General features: G+C 44.1%; 1 protein-coding gene across 1 annotated transcript in view; it reads left to right on the top strand.

Annotated features, from left to right (window-relative positions):
* The window catches only part of TGFBR2 (transforming growth factor beta receptor 2), a 60,901-nt gene extending 46,321 nt beyond the window's left edge, over positions 1 to 14,580 (top strand). Inside the window, exons 5-7 of the mRNA XM_074860824.1 lie at positions 485 to 626; positions 8,551 to 8,678; positions 12,163 to 14,580. Coding sequence (XP_074716925.1) covers positions 485 to 626; positions 8,551 to 8,678; positions 12,163 to 12,342 — 450 coding nt within the window. The 3' untranslated portion in view covers positions 12,343 to 14,580. The remainder of the gene's footprint in view (positions 1 to 484; positions 627 to 8,550; positions 8,679 to 12,162) is intronic.
* Positions 14,581 to 17,785: the final 3,205 nt, after the last annotated feature.

Below are 17,785 nucleotides of genomic sequence, written 5' to 3'. Positions count from 1 at the left end.
TCTGCATTCAGCATTTGTGTATTTGCTTTCTTTTGCCAGGCCTGCATTTACCACTTTCCTTTTAAGCCTACCATGAAAAGAAACAGCTAACACTGTAATATGCAGTGCAAAAGAATACAATGTGTTTCTTGCTCATCTGAAAGACACTCGGTCAGTGGCAATTGCTTCAGGCCCAAAGGGCAGAGTTTATCTCTGAACAGCCAAAAAGTGAGAAAGCTTGTTACTGTCAAAATTATTTGCTTAAGGAACTAAAAAGGGCTTCTTTATTTTTCTTTACCAAGGGAGGTGCAAGTAAGTTGGTAGTCAGGACAATGCCAGATTCCCCTGGCAGCAGAAAATATGACCTGTGCCAAGTATGGCCTGAATTTTTGGATACATGTCAAATGGAACTGTTTCTGTGAAAGCTGAAGTTAAATCACAGCAGAATCCAAAACATGAATTACAATTGCAGCTCCTGAGTTCTCCCCGATCTCCTTTCCTGTAGGTTGGCACAGCAAGGTACATGGCCCCTGAGGTTCTGGAGTCCAGGATGAACCTGGAGAACGTGGAGTCCTTCAAACAAACAGATGTGTACTCCATGGCTTTGGTCCTCTGGGAAATGACATCTCGCTGTAATGGCGTTGGAGGTAAGTGCCATCAGTTTTCCTCTCTCTGAAAATATGTTTGGACAGACGTACTCTTGTGGCTGTCTGGGGAGGGGATGATTCTTTTTAACTCTCACCAATTGTTCTAGTGTACCTGGATGCTGTAAATTAACAGGCCTTCGGTAGTATGAGGCACACATGTGCATGAGCAGGCTTGAAGTGCAAGCACCTGAGAGCACGAGAATACTGGTTCTCAGTTGGTGTAAGGATAAATCTGCTGATAGGTAGACCACTTTTAAAGATAATTAATGTCTGTTTTTTCCTATAATATCTTGAGTAGTCATGGATTGACTCAGTCTGGTTGACCTCACCCAAGATGATTGGAAACGTAAGACAATTTGAAATATTAAGACCAAGAAGTGATAACTGCCTCCCATTTACTTTCATGGAATGTTAATTCTGAAACATAATGAGGGCCAGTTAAGTGTCACATTTACTAATTGATCATTTCAGTAAGAGCCATCATAGTGATACAGAAACCTTCCAGCTTTCCCAAAATCCCCAGCTGCTGCTCATCATTTTTTTGATGTTGCAAGAGATCATCCATCTGAGAAATCAAGGGATGTTTGCTGTATGAAGTGCAGTAACAAAATAAAAATTATTGGAACTGACTACTAGAACTGCTCCAGGAAGAGCTGCTGTCCTTGTTCATATTCAGAGTTTGTTCACTGAAACAAAATCTCCGTTTCTGCTTGTCTAAAGCTGCCCCAGAATTCCCAGTGTGCAGCACTGGTATGTGCTAAAAATCAGAAAAGTTGCTGTTGAGATATCTGCATTACATATTGCCATGTTTGAAGATTTTCACCTCACTTCAGGGAGTAAAATGAGACTAAGTTACAGATAAAATTCTTCAGTCTGCTGATATTGTCTAACATTCGTTCTAACAAAATCTGCTGCACAGTCCAGGGCTCTCACAGGCAGCCTAAGGAGTAGGGCTGTAAAAGGTGACACTAATGTGAATATCATAGTAGATATGTGACTATGGTTTGATTTGTTACCCTTCTTCCAAAACCACAGAGGCTCCCTTTTCATTGGACTCGTCACGATTGCATCTCAAAGGGCTGCCACAGAGATGGTTCAATCTTGCAGGCTAGAGCACTACAGTATGGGGAACATGGTGTACAGAAGGGAACCAGTGTCCCATGGGAAGATGTGCATAGCTGTTCCTTGTTTCTCTTCTAACACCCATGGGATACCACAAAGGTGTCCATGGAGGTCTCTGAAGCCACTCTGCACAGTGGCTGTGTGGCTGCAACACGGTGTCCATGTGCAGGCAGGAGGAGTGCCTCCACCTCAGTCTCCTCCTGTGTCTGACCAGCATTTGGTCTTGCTGGGTGGGCTGGACTGTGGGCAGCAGATTTGCCCTCTTTGCACCCTGCCAGGAAAGCTACAAAGCGAGTATGTGTGCAAACAGCTAGTGCTAGCATAAAAGCATGAAAAAAAATTATTTTCTAGTCAAACATTTCAGGGAAAAAACATTTGGTGCTTCAGGAACTGAACCTCAGAATGGCATATTCCAAGGCAAACCTATCCACATTTAACTGTCATGGTCCTGCCTGTTTCTAAATGCATTGGCACAACCTCGGCCTTTCATTAGCACTTTGTAAATGTGGCTGAGGAGATTTAAAACCCAAGAAAAAGGATCTTTGCCCTGTCTCTTGAGCTCTCTCTGTTTCTTGCATTTAGGAACTCACCTTATTAATATAAATATGAGCTGTTCACTGTGGAGTCTTTTATCTTTGCTGATGCCTGAGTCCCTTCCTGTTCATATTTGCTGAGTACAGTGAAATGGAGATTGTGGCAAGAGCAAACCTTATTGCTGCTGTTCTCAAAAGGCAACTGCCTAAAAGAGGATATAAAGGGAGTTTCATAAGGAAGGAAAATCACCAGCATGTTTAGCTGAAAGAGAGTGACCCATTATAACCTTGAGAAGAAGAGCTGAAGTCATTTCAGGAAAAGGAAAGATTTCTCTGGCCCAGCATCCCCTTTGCTTTCAAGGTGGAGCTTAACCCCCACCCACATCCTGATTTTCCCTCTTCATTTCATCCCTCAGTCATCCTCATCTCCAGAAACACATTTCATTAATTTTGTTTCGCTGTTTCAGTCACCTTTCCAGGGGCTGAAGTCCTCAGCAAAACCACAGGAGTACTTGGGCAGATCTGTGGGGGGGTGGAACCTGGGCTTAGTGTCCTCATCCAGAGCAGTTAAATACAACTCCAGGATCTAGCTCCCTTACCTTGTCACTGGTACGGAGCTGCAGAAGCATTGCGCGGTTGCTCTCATTTTCTTCTTAGATTTTCCCCTGGTTCGTGCAGTCTGACTATCTTTGCAACCAGCTGGTGAAATACCCTTACAGTGATTCATGACTACAGCTCCCCCTCTGCTTTCTTTCTCCATCTGTCACTAGTGAGACTCCCTCCTCCCCTCGCAGCCTTCCCAAGGAGCTGCCTCCACTCACGCAAACCCCTCTTTCCTTCCTAAACTGTTAGGCACTGAGAAAAATAACCTCCCGTATAAGCTGGAGCAGGCTGACCTGATTGCAGCCAGCCTTTCCAAAGGAGCCTAAAAGGTGCAGGCACCATCTTTCCAGGGCAGGGTTAATTTTGGTGTCAGCTCCCTGTCGCTAGAGAAACCTGTGGCAGTTCTGAGGGCAGGAGTGGCAGTCTAAGCTGAGGCAGTGGCATTAGCAACTTTAATTAGGGAGAGACACATGGGGGTGGGGGTGGGGGGGGAGCTAATTGCCATTCAGCCACGTAAAGGTACAGTGACTTATTTCTTTTACAAAGGAAGCTCTCAGGATTCATTTGTCAGCATGCAGGTGTTCAATGAGTGTGGGAGGCAATGGAGGCAGGTCCTTTCACTACAACAGCTTTGTCAAACACAGCCTCCATGCTATGCCAGGCCTTTTCAGTCAGCAGACGTTTAAACAAAAATACCCAGCAGCATAATCCATACTGTGAAGCTGCTGTAGTAAATAAGCAGGTGGGGACTAGCTTTCAAGAAAGGCCATGCTGTTCATTGTTACTTTGTTGTGCTAAATATGGAGAAGCAGAAATGGGGCACGAGGGAAAGGGAGACAGAGGCAAAGATCGAGTTTGACTGATTTTTCACTGGAGTATAATTTAAGAGGCATATTTAGAAACTCAGCAATACTACTTTGGGGAGAACTTCAACTGTTCCACACTGCCGTTAACTTGGTATTTCATTCAGCGCAACAGCTGTGCACCAGATGCTGCACGTTGCAAGAAATATAATTTTCATCTCAACCACTTGCTTTCAGAGAAACACAGCTTTGGCGACTGCGGCAAGTGTAATTTCTCTGACAGCCTCCTAGAAAGAAAAGAAAACCATCTGTTTTGTATCAGAGCTGCTACGGTTGGGGGACTGTTGGAGGTGGCAGGGGAGAAGGAGAGGAAAGGGAACTTCTGGATATAAGGGGTTGGTGAAGAGGGAGAAGAGAAATCCCTCAGAAAATGTCGACGTTGCTCTTGCAGTATTGTACTGCCTGGAGTGGTGGCTGGCTTCAGTATAGCAGCAGGGCTTTGTTAGAAATCGCAGTTTTGCTTTATCAGAGCAGTGCTTAATGTGAATAAAACCAATGATTAATCTTATGCTTACTTGGAAAGAGTCAGCCAAGAGCCACAGTTTGGTAACTAAACATTTGTGCATCCTGTACCTCGTGAAATGTTCAGCTTTCATCACATCGATGTGGAGAGGTGACAGTTTCTGGTGGCAGGGAGCATTTTGATAGCCTGTACAGTGGGGCTGTGCCTGCACATTGGGCCCTGAGGTGGCTGTAGCTGGGGCCTGATTTAAACCTCTCCTTCAGTGGAGCAGAGCCCAATTAGGGCATATCTGCACTGCGCTGGCTTGTGGTGGCATATAACCCAGAGCTGGTACATCCACACAGTGCAGCATCACCCCATGACAGTAACTCGTGTCCTAGAATTCTCTAAGTGTCACCACAGTACCACATGTAAGGTAGCAAGTGCTGTCCTTCAACAAGCCCAGGTAGCAGTAGATAAGATCATTGGCACTACACTCCATGTTGGGCGTTGATGTGCTCTGTGTTTCTCTACTTTCCCACCTCAAGATCCAGCACACAGTGACTAAGCAGCCTGTAACCGTACACTGATGGCAGAGCTTGTGCACTCCCAAACCTTTGAAAGGGTGGCTGTGTCTTTGATCACCAGATGTGAAGTCACTTACTTAAAGATGTCTGTGCAAGGGAAATTGCACAGTGAGTTCACCCATCCCAACGCACCTTCACCCTTCCCAGCTAGCATCTGTATTCTGAAGAAGTGGAACAGGGAAACCTAGGGAAAATGTGAACTAAGCATTTTGACAGCTCCTTAAACTTGGCCATGAAATGGCCTTTGGAGCCTCTGCTTTATGCATTATTATCCCTTTGTGCAACAGCTAAGTAGATCCACCGCCCAAATTTCTCTAGCATGAAGACACACACATGTGTGTGTTGTGCGTAAGCTGTCACAGTAATTTCACCACTGATTGATTTATCCCTTCTGTGGGTCTCCCTTTGTAAACTATAAAGGAGTGTTTCAAAAGGACCTAAAAGTTCCCAAACACAAACCCACTGCTGTGGACTGTTCTTCACAGTTGATTTTTGCTGGCCTTCTTTCACCTCACTCCTGCTTTGATTCTACAAATGAGCCTTCATATTCCAAAATATGAAGTTGTCCCACAGAAATCATTAAGACAAATCACATGAGGGAGTGTCAACAGGGTTTGCAGGTATGCTGCTCTGACCCAAAGGAAGAGGATTTCACTGCAAAGAACTTAAGAGTAGAAAAAGTTCACATGAGCGAGGTGTATTTTTCATGAGGAACTCACAGCCAAATTTTCCAAAGCATTCCTCAGGCACAACAAATAGATTTTCAGTAATGTCCCTGTATGGGGCTAAAAATCCAGTCCCAGCCTTTCTGAGAGTTATGTCCAGGCCAGTGTCAAAGAAAACCAACCAAAGGTACAGCAATCATTAATGCAAGGTAGCTCACAACCATAGAGATTAAATGCTGGAGGTTAAAGTTGAAGGAACTCTGCCATTACCGAACACTAAAGGTGCTGTAGTTCATGGTACCCAAGGTATTTATGGTACTTCAGCCAGTTGTCATTTTTAGTGCCTGACTGGTCTAAAAACAATCAAAAGAAACATATAAGGCATGAAAAATAGATTCAGCATCTGTATACAGCCATGCACAAGCAGCTAGGCACAAACATCTTAACCTACCTCAAATTGACATCTGTTACATCTACTGTAGAACGTCAACATGATCCATGAATAACCCTGGCTATTACTGCAAAAGGTGTCTGACACCTGAGATTCCACAGCATAAGAATGATTTACTGCAAGAGGATTCAGTGGGCTTTTCCTTCTAAGGGAAAGAGAAGCAAGATAATAAATAGCAAGAAGATGCTTCAAACTGAGGGAAGGCACAACTGTATTACTATAAAGTCATTACAGTGAATTGGCATCTGGCCTCAATTTCTCTTTCTTTACCATAAAAAAACCCAACAAAAAAAAACCAAAAAACAACCACAACAAAAAAACAAAAAACAACCACAACAAAAAAAGCCAAATGTTGAAAAACCTATTCAGTCTTTATATTTGGAAGAGGAATGCTTATAGCATAGAAGGAATTTCTGGAACAAGGAAAATGTATTACAAACCTATCAATTCCCTGGGAAGGCTTTCCCTTCCCCCACTTGAACCATCTCATGAACCTGAATGGCCTTCGGATTAAGCTCAACAAGAGGGAACAGGTCAGCACCGCAGCACCAGCTTCGCTCTGTTTGTTGGACATTTGGACTCCTCTGTCTCCTCATACTGCAAGAAGATCTCAGAGCCTTGACTGGTGTCCATGACCGCTACCCCAATCAAACCATGACTGATGGAGATGGCGTAGGAAAAATGGCTGTCGAGGTTATGCTTTTTAAATTTTCCCAGCAAAATTTACTATTTTGGTTAGCTTTGAAAGTAGAGGTATCTGCTTTGTAATCATTGTGCATCCGCTGCAGAGTAATCCAGGTCTGACCAGCAAGATGGCAACTTCCCAACTAACTTCTAGGGCTAAAGTCTTGTAAATTTATTTTGGCTGAGTAATCTCTAACTCAGATTAATGTGGGTGAAACTGGTATGCCTTCTTGTAGAGGAAAGAAAGCAAAGCAGACTTTGGCCCTTGAGTCTTAAAGAAAGTGATTTACATAAGAGAAGATAGGAGTTGTGTTTAGGGACTATAGCCACTCTCCAGAGCATTGTGTGGACAGTGACCAGCACCACATGGTTCAGGAGAAGGAAGGAGAGCTGTACAGGTGGCATCTGTGGAGTGACTACTGCACTGCACACACAGTTGTTTGCAGCTGGATCTCTAAATGCTGCACATCTGAAGCGCAAGGTTTAATATCCTTTCCAAAATGTTTATTGTTACATGGCTATTCTTTTTAAGCATTAGAAATTCTTCGTCTTTAAGCATTATAAAGTCTTCACCTTGGGGCCATCATCTACATCTTCATCTACAGCCTGACTCTAAGGTTTTGGAGAAAAGTCCACCTTTTAGTTATGTTCAATGCTACCTTGTCTTTATCATAAGACATGACAGAAGGATCTGACCTGTGTTATCTTGATCATTAGTTATTTTCAGTATCTTACCATATGACCTCTTACCTTTTTCTCCAGAGGAAACCAAGCCAAGCTTTAGAGGTTCTTCCCATTTTTTCTGGTCCTTTAATCACTGTTGTCACCCTTCTCAGAGCTTCTTTTTACCCCTTGAGAGGAGTGAGCAGCACTGGACACTGCATTTGAACTTTGGTTGTAACATTACACAACAATACCGTGTCTCCCATCTCGTTCATCTCTCTTCACACATCTTCTGGGCACTCACATGCATTCTTCAGTCTGCCTTGTAGATTACACTTCAGTTTTTCTTGCCCTCAATTAATTCCTAGAAAGAAATAAGAGGCAGCAGAACAGGCCAACTTCATAAATCTTTATCTAATACTAGCAAGTCATTAGGCCTGTGAGTAAAGTCTCCATCTGTTCCCAAAGAAACCACAGCATTTTCTACACTGTGTCAGCATCTACTATAATATTTCCGCTCTCAGAGATTTCTTGAGTTTTCTCCAAAGGTCCCATATGTCTGCCTCTTCCTTTCTCTCTCCAAAGAAAAGCAAAGAAAATATGCAACATGAAAACAAAAACTAGAATGGCAGCAGCCCCTTCAGGAAGCTGTGCCCCCTGCATCATGGGCCAAAACTGACCCATTTTGGGAAAGAGGCCTAAAATAAGAGCAGACTACTACTTTCTACAAAGGAATGCAGCTCAGTAATAAACAAGGGCAGCATGGCAGCTTCCAGCACTGCTTCTTACTGTATCTTTGTTCTTTTCAAGCAACTGTTTCCTCCTAGCAATCCGGCACTTTAACATCTATCATGATGTAGATAGATTTCAGTTTATATTTCACCTTGTAAGTGTGAGTGGATGCTAGGGGACCTAAGGGAGACCAGTTCTTGCAAGCCTGGCTCAGGCAAAACCACCTTGAAGCCCCTGTGGGTTTTGCCTCAGCACAGATTGAAAAGCTCACAAACCGTTATAGGTTACTGTGCTGCTCTGACTGTTGCTAATATGATTATGTACTAAAGGGTTTAAATGAAAATTGTTTTGTTGGCTAGGAAAGAAAAGGGGAGGGAGGGGGCGTGTGGGAGAAACACATTTGAAACATTTTTGAAAATGCCAACTGGCTTTGCTTTGTTTGGAGCTGGTCAAGCAGAACAGTGGCACTGAGCAGCTAATCAGTAGCTCGTACTCCTCCAGAGAACAGTCAGCTCCCTTCACACTTGGCACCAGCGCAGCCCAGCTGAATACCCTTGTGTTTGCTTATTCTCTTGGCAGAAGTGAAAGAGTACGAGCCCCCATTCGGCTCTAAAGTGCGAGAACACCCCTGCGTGGAAAGCATGAAGGACAATGTCCTAAGAGACAGAGGGCGACCCGAGATCCCTAGCTCCTGGCTTAACCATCAGGTAAGAGCACCACATGTGAGCAGCTGGGGGCTGCACTGTGCATTTAGCTGCTGCCTGAAGCCTGAGCCTTGAGTCGGTGTCCTGCCCAACAGGCTGGACCACTCTTTTGCACAGATTACAGCTCTGTCACACTGTGACACCGGTGCTGCCGTGGTTCAGACACCACAGCGCTCTGCACCACGCCTACCCCAAAGCTCTGGGATTTCTGCTGCCCACCAGTGTAATCTGAAAGTGATCAAAACAAAAAGATTGGAAACCTGAGACCCGACAATCATCCAGACAGCCACAGAATAATTAGGGCCTTAAAGCACACTGTGTGCAGGCTCTGAAAGGTCAAAGAACAACTTCACACATGGGCCCCTTCACCAGAGAAAACAAATCTCAGTACTTTATCATGGAGACCAGTCATAGTTGTATCCCAGCTGTTGACAAGTTTAAGAAAATAGGAAATGAGTCTTCAGCAAGCCAGTCTGTTTTTATTCAGGTTGCGCATTAGCAGTCCGTTTCCCTTGCATGTCGTGAAGCACTCTGTCAGCTTTCCCCATTCACAGATCCCATGGTTGCACTTCCTAGGCGATAGTAGATTTCTCAGTAGATGAAACTGAATGGAAACAAGCCAAAAGCATGCAGCTCTTCACCTTTGCTCTGAGCAATTGTATCAGTAGAGAGAAAATTATAATCGTATCAGAGAAGTGAGGCGTGGTCATTCCACTTGTCAATGAAATATGTTGAGTGGTCTTTACAGACAAAAGGAAAGCATCATGAACATATAAAAGTCCAGGCAACCAAGATCAGCTAGTATTTCCATCAGGAGCAATGTAATACTCCCTTTTTCATTCCAGTTGAGATGTTAAAAATCACAGTCTAACACCTACTTAGGAAAGGCCAAGTGAGTGGCCAAAATCAATCATCTTTCCAACTAAGAACAATGCCGCTTGATGACTATGGCAAAGGGCAGCCCCTTCCTGGGCCACAGGGACTTGCTGCTTATGTAGTCGTCTGTGATGAGTAAGGTTATTGGGGAGGGCTGCTTTAACTGGGGAGGAAAGCTGTATTTTGAGGGACACCTGGATATCTGACGTTACAAGTACTGAAAAGCCCTTGACATTTCTAGGAGCCATAGATACAACCATATTCTAAATAACAAATTGAGCTGGGAAGGAGAGATTATACAAATGCTGATCTTTATAGAAAATAACTGGCTGCAGAAATTTTATTAAAATTGTGGATACGCTGATAAAAGGGATCATGAGTTGAGTGCAGTTGTTTGTTTTCCATGAAGCCAAAATGAAGTTCAAACCAGTAATACATATGGGGTACTTTAGAAGAGCCCAATTAACAAAGCAGAAAAGAATCCTGAGCCAGATCATCTGGGAGATAAAAATTAAATAGTAGAAAATGCTTAAAATTAGGAACAGTGAGAACATTTCTCAGGATATTCAAAAGACATGGTCTCATGTGTGAAAAAACACAAGAAGGGTAGAGAACTGATTAGGGGAACAGAACAACAAGAAGATCTGTGGTCAGCAAACTTGAGGGTAATCACAGTTTTCTCAAGAGCAAAAGGAAATCTAACTCAGTACCAATCTGTTGCTGGATATGAAAGAAAGATACTGCTTATGCTAATGCAAAGGCAGACATGGTCAGCAAATATTTCTGTTCTGCATTTGGGAAAAGTCAGATGACATACATGTAGCAGAAGGTGATGAAAGCCCTTATAAAGCAAAAGTCATTGGCACTTAAAGCAGGCCTGGGGCAGAGTTAGGTGGCCCAGAGGCTTGTCTGCGTTCAGGACACGGCTACTCCTGTGGGCACTGTGGCAGGGCACTGCATTACGTGGCAGCAGAAACAGACAGTATGCCCAGTTATGCCTTGGACAGAAGTGTCCAGGAGCTCATTTCACGCACAGCCAGTTGTAGTGGCAAGCATAGGTGTGCCAGCATGCCCAGGGTGCCTGGGCAGAGGAGCACTGGGCTCGGGATCCCCGTGGTGCTCAGGCACGGGGCAGGCCCACGGCTGCTCTCATGGCAGCAAGCATGAGCGTGTGGAGGGCTGCAGCTTGAGGTACTGGCGTAGAGCTTGTAAGATACACTGTGAATTTCATCACCTCTGGGTTTACATAGTAAGTAAGATGATCACACTCGCTGTCCTGCATTTGACTTCAGAGGTTTCTTCCCTTTGTAAAACCCAGACCTCAGTCTGCCCCCAGTACAGGGCACCGACTGGGAGGACCACACATCTGTGCTTGTGTGTCACCAGGACGGGCACAGCTGGCTCCAGCAGAGTTCAGCTAAGAGTCTAAGGCAGGAAATGGATGCCTGATAACACACTCACAGGACATTTAATGAAGGTGGATTTAATTCCCTTCATCTGAATCCCTTCAGCGTTTTACATTGCCCTATCTAAAATGCAGTGATGCATCGGCTTCCACGAGGCTGTGACAGTTTGCAACAGCTGAGGAGCTGCTTTGAACTCCATGGAAGTTGCTCTTACTGTAATGGCTCTTCCATATTCATTTCCTTCCTCTGCAGTTGTGTTTTTGTAATGAACTCATTATTCATCGTGATAAAATTCTGGAATGGATTTACATATTACAATTTTCCCCCCCCCCGTAATGAGATTTGTTGCACTATTGATTTCAAGTTAATGTTTAATATTTAATTTAATTTACTGCTTGTAATTTCAATGCCAGCAGAAAACTAATGTTATTTGTATACAGACAATAACGTTCTGCTATTAACATTGACATCAGTCAACATCACCAATTAGGTAAATTATGCAATTAATGAGATGTTGTGAAATGTTATTTTTTTAAATAAGAAGTTTAAGATAAATCCTACTTAATGGGCTTTTAGTGTCATAAAGCAAAGCACACAATTTCCTGGCAAATACTTCATGTTTATAAAATGCATTACAGAAACGCAACTGGTTTTTGCTCCTGTAAACATATGCATCAGCACTGAAATGAAGGTTAAATAGTTACATCTGTGAGTGACGTGTTTAAGTGTTTGTGGGACTGTGGCCCATATTTGCACATAGATTTAGGTAGTCTGCAAGGAATTCATAAAGGGCTGATGTAGGGCCTGATATTGCTGGCAAACAGAATTTTGTTTGTAAAGCCCAAACAGAAATTCAGGCACACAAAGGCATGGGTTGAGTGGGAAGTCACATTATCCAAGAATTCTGATCATATTTATTAAAAAAAACCCTACTTGATTCTATAGCACTGGTCCAAAGCATCATTTTTCTTGTTATAAAGTATCAGAACATATGGCCAGAAATGACGGTGCCACCTGAAGTGCTGAAAATAGTGTAGTAGGGTTTCTTTTAAAAAAAAGAAAAGCATGTCCCCATGACAGTAGCAGCAGAGCCCATAAAGCACCTCCAGGACACACCTGAACTTCAGAGGGCACTAAAGCAACTATCACACATGGGCTTTGGTGGTGACTGGCTCCATCACAGCTGCTCTCTGTGCTCTCTGCAGGGCATCCAGATGGTGTGTGAAACTCTTATTGAGTGCTGGGACCATGACCCTGAGGCCCGGCTCACAGCGCAGTGCGTTGCCGAGCGCTTCAGCGAGCTCAAGCACCATGACAAGCTCTCGGGAAGGAGCTGCTCGGAGGAGAAGATCCCTGAAGATGGCTCTGTGACCACTGCCAAGTAGCGTGCACCCGACAGCTCCGAAAAGGAGGGAAGTCACTCCTAGACGCGTTCACCTTGGCAAAGGAAGAAGTCTCGATCGGTGCCTTGACTTGCTTCCTGAAGGACTGAGGCTGTCCCTACTCCCTTTAGGCTCCGGCTCCAGACAGGGAGATGTATTCGTGGGAATTAAAAGTCAGGGAGTAGGTGTCATACCCTAGCATTGGCTGCCGGCATCATGTCATAGGAGGAGCTATGTATGTTAGCACTTCCTCAGGAAATGAGATTTGAAAATAGCCAATAACATTATGCACTTTATTAATGCCTGTATATAACTATGAAATTGCTATTTTTATATATATATATACATATATATATATAAAATGTGTGTGTATGTGTATATATATATATATATCTCTGTATATCTATAAACAGCCATGCTCTGAAAAAAAAAAATTTTAAAAAAAAGTGTTTCCAGGAAATTACCGGTGCATTAAAGATCCCTCCTCCTTAGGGAAGGAGCCTGGGGAGACTGGCATAGCACAACACCAGCAATTGTGCACTTAGTGCTCTGCCAAAAAGGTAAGAATAATATGCAATAAGAAGATGGCTTTCAAAGCATGTGCTGTAACCACCTGGCTGTGGCCCTGCAGTTCGCAGTTGCAGGAGCAGTCTCACAGCAGACAGGCCAATTTGGCTTTGCAGTTGTACCTGCGTGGTCCTGTCTGCAGCACATTTTGGAAAGTTCAGGGATGCCTTTGCTCTCTCACTTTAACCCCAACGTCCTCACAGTGTCCCAGAACAGGAATGTGAGGAGGTTTGGCCCTCCTACATGTGTGTTCTGATACAGAGGTCATTAATGTTATATGTTTATTGCTCGGAATTCATGCTGCTTGCAAGCAGGTTGAAAAATATCAGCAGGATGAGTTTTCCCCTCCTCCCATCCCCACCCCCAAACCATACAAAACAAGATGGGGCCAGCAATAATCCAAGCAGATGTTTTATATTTGCTGTGCATTCTGAGTGCAGGCAGTACTTTTCTTTTTTTCCTTCCTTTTACCTTAATTGTGTTGCTGTAAGAACAAACATTTTTTTCCCCATACAGCATGTCTAATTGCTTGACACACCACAGTCTGACTCTGTTCCACGCTTTCTAGAGAAAAGTAAGAGATAACAGCTGGTGCCTTTATTTTTGCAAAAGGACCATGGAGGTGATGGAAAGCTCCGTAGCATTAGGTTAATGGCATATCCTGCCCTCAGCACTTCTTGCATATAGGGCTGCCCTCAGCAAGTCAGCAATTAACAGAAAAAAACAAAACAAAACCCAAGAAAGACGATTTATTCCAAAAGGACCCTTCAGACATTGCTTACATTCTTTCAGTTCTCCAAACTGTTTAAGACAGTTGACATCACATTGGGCCTATATAAATGACAGCAATGCATTTAATAAGTGCTAACAATTTTGTCTTTGGGAGTTTTGCAGTGATTTTTCCACTTTTTTCTTCCCCATGGCATGTAAGCAGGCCTTGGAAATTAGAAATTCAGCCAGCACAAACCAGTCTTATACAGATGTATCTGGTGCAATTTATTAAACACCTTTGACAGATAAACATCGATATTTCTCTAGAAGATGTTGCCATGTAAGTCAATAGGAATCATGCTTATTCAAATAGGAGTTAAGATTTACGATGACAAATATTTGAAATGGTTTTGTATCTGCTTTTTTTTTTTTTTTTTCATTTTAACTAAACTACTCAGAAATATTTAAACAGAGCAGGGCAAAACCTCAACAGCTACAGTGGAATTCAGAGGATACTATGTCAAATTTTATAGGGGGGGGTGGGGGGGTGGGTGTTTTTTGTAAGAAGAAAAGGAAAGAGGGAGCGGGGCCCGCTGCCCTCTAGCGACGTGCCCGCCACTGCCCGGAGCAGGAGGTGGGGAGAGGGAATGTTGAGGCCCGTTTCTCTTCCTCCATCCACGCTGAAGGTCAAGGAATAGTGCCCGGTAGTTCCTGACAATACTGACATTTTTATGGTGGTTTGTTTTTTTTTTTACTACTACATGTAAAGGAAAATTTTTATTCTTTTAAGGAATATTTCACCGTACATCATGTATGAAATAGGAATGTGAACGATATATACTCTTGTATATCAAATGTTTCAAGCACTTAACTTGCTTTGTAAACAGTTTTGGGGTTTTTTGGTCTGTTTTGTTTTGTATAAATCAAATGTTTATTGGAGTAAATAAAATAACACTGACTGAAGTTTGTCTTTCATCTCTGGAGCATCCAGAATAGGGAGAGGGCTCTTCCTAAAATGAACCCTATTCTAAACTGCTTCAGTGTTTCCTTTCCACCAGAATGTCATGCTCAGTGTGTCCAACGGCTTTTGCATGTGTCCTGCTTGCTAATGTCTCCTTCCCGCCGTCTCCATCCTGCCCTTCAGCAGAACAGCACTAGCAGATACCCAAACCTGCTGGCCCCTTAGCCCCTGCACTCCACTAGCCTCAGGGGAGGGGAGGAAGAAGAGGGTTCACAGCTGACTCTCCTACTTTTAGGTTGCTCAGTTCTCAGTGCAGATAAGGCCTTAGTTAAACCTCCGTTGTTTGGTGCTGGTATTAAAGCGAGCCAGAAGACAGCCCACTAAATCTGTGTCACTGAGAAGTGTATGATTAATGTGCTTGTGCCTTACAGCTACTGCTCTCCACTCAGAGCTTTCACCTTTTTAAGCTGATACCCCTCCCAAGACAGACATGCAGAACACAAGCACCACATAAACAAAGAGCAAGATACCTCCCTCTTCCCCGCCTCAAATTGCCTCAAGTGTGACTTAGGTTGAATCTAAGCCTTTACACAGGATGCAGTCCACCAGTGCCTGATGTAGGCATCTGAGACTCTCCAGGCATCACCATTTTTTTCAGGGATTGTATTTTGGTGCCAAAACCTCCATCAGAGCTCATGTTTGGCTTCACTGAATATCTCCTTTTGAACTTCAAGTGGGGATTCCCCAAACAGGCACCCATGTGTCTTTGTTCATGAATCCAGCAGAACTGCAGAATAACTGAGGCTGGCAGGGACCTCCAATCCAGGCGCTGTGCTCGCTGGTCATCTGGTCCAGGCTCCTGTTCAAAACAGGCAGCTCAGATCAGGTTGCTCAAGACCTTGTTGAGTTTTGGATGTGTTCAACACTAATGATTTCACAGCCTATCTTAGCACCTGGTATTCCGAACAGCAACACACATAGCCGATGTCAGGTGCGGTGCAAAGCACAGTGGCCACATCCAGTGTAAAATCAGTAAAATGAGAGCTTTGTGAAGAAGGCCCCCTCCAGCCTAGGTGTCCCCTCCAGCAGACAGCTGCAGGTGACTGGCTGTTCCTTCAAGCCAACTACCCTCTGCCCCATATTGCCAGACTATAAATCAAGCTGCACTGTGAGGGTGAAACCAGCCTGCCTGGGGACACCATGGAGGGGCCTGAAGGGACCCTTGCTGCAGGACTGCTGCCAAAGATGCAGTCAGGACAGGACCCTTGCCAGCGGCAAGGCAGCGCTGCAAGCACCAGTCTGGCTGTAGTCGGTCTAGCATTGAGGAATGGTGGAATGCTCAACAGCCTGCGCCTCCCCAGCAAGCATTAACAGTGCAACGTCTCTCCTGTTCCTTCAGTAAAGGTGAGGTACAAATCAGCTCTCAGCTTCCCTACAGGCATGCAAAGCCTCACTGCCCCCACCTCTGTGGTTTCCAGCAGTGTCCTGCCGAGCCCTAGGCAAGCCTAGCATCACTGTAGCTGGCCCCAGCATTTGCTGGTGCACTGGTGGCAGTGGCTACTCCTCACGTCCCCACCGTTGACCATGTATTGGCAAAGATCTTCAAGCCCTGACATCCTGTTTACACTGGTTCAAAGTCTAAAAGTTCTTTTGGCATAACAAGGCAAGCAAGTGTTGCAAAATCAAATATAAAAATGTATTAAGGAAATGTAGCAGGCAAACTCCACAGACCTTTCAGTCTTGAAGTACACAACATCCTTGAAATAAAGTACACTATATCCTTTCAATATTTTTTTTCAATTATGGTTTTTGCCCACCTTCGTTATCCTAACTATAGTATGCAACATCCTTCTTAAGCAGCTCTTAATTAGCATGTCAATCAGCATTTTATCACCAGGGTACAAGGCAAGGAGGCTCCAGCTGTGCAATGCAGAAGGCAGTCCTTGGGTTTACTGCTGAACCGTGCCATGGTCTAAACCAGATGGCAAAGTTTCCCAGCACAGCCTGCCTCTCTGTTACCAGTTCACACAATTCCCAGCACAACGGGGATTTCACCCCCTTCTAGGATAGTCCCAACTGCTACTGGAATAGAGATGAACAATAAAAGAATAAAAAACCATGACCCAGCTCCTGAGGGGGAAAAAAAAGAAAGGCATTAAGACATCGTTATTCTGAATGCTCCTGGAAACAAACTGGGCCACATGTAGAGCACCTGCAATATTGTCCTCTTGTCAAGCCAGCTGTGCTCAGACCCAAGGGCTTCCTTTGCTTCCAGAGGAACATTGATTAATTTATTTCCTGATCCTTAGCTCTTTCTCTCTCTCCTGCTTGCTTTTTTTTTTTTTTTTGGCATTATGTTTTTAATAAAACGCTGCCTATGGCAATTTTTCCCTCTGGCCACAAAGAAGATGGAGTGAATTCTGTTCCAGACTGTCTGCTTGTTGTTTCTGAATGCAGTTTGGCTGCATTTATGCTGCTTATTACTTGGCAAATGTTCATACAAGTGGGTGCACACCATATGCGGGTTCAGAAGGCTCTTGCTGGGGGTGGGGGTGGGGTGTGGGGGGGGTGGTGTTGGTAGTGCCAAAACTTCCAGTCTCTGCCTGGGTAGGTACAAGTGACGCATCTCACTGAAAGATTTTGGTGGGATATTTTTTAGGCACCTGTGTCATAACTGGGTTCCATTTGATAGCATGACCCAGTTGGCCTGAGCCCATGGTGGCCCAGCCTGGCTGTCCAGACCCCATTTCCCCACAGTGCTTTGACCTATTGGCAGCTCTCACCTATTTTTGACCTCCAGCAGCTGAAAGGCCTTGCTCATGAGCAGAAAGTTGAGGACAGTCAGTGGTTTGTTGAAATACAGCCAAATTGGGAGGCTCCTGGGAGGACCAAGCCCAGGAAATAGATTTAAAACTCTTGACTAATGAATGCTTTGAGCACCCTCTAATCACATCATGAAGAGGCAAAGGCAAAAGGCAGCTCATAAATTATCTGCTGTGAGTGATTTGCTCAGTTATAATGGTGATAAACCAATCTCTTCGGACAGTTGCATTTTTGACGCTAAATACTTAAAAAATAAAATGTCCACCTGATCAAGTTAGCATAATTAACCTCTCACTGCTGAAATTTCTGTTTCGCAAATGTGCTGCCATATGATTGCAGGTAAAGCAAAGATCCCTGGCATTTCTTCCCAGGTTAGCTGTCGCG

This window comes from Strix uralensis, chromosome 1 (assembly GCF_047716275.1).
Source record: "Strix uralensis isolate ZFMK-TIS-50842 chromosome 1, bStrUra1, whole genome shotgun sequence".
NCBI classification, from domain to species: Eukaryota; Metazoa; Chordata; class Aves; order Strigiformes; family Strigidae; genus Strix; species Strix uralensis.
This window is presented reverse-complemented; position numbering and strand designations above follow the sequence as displayed.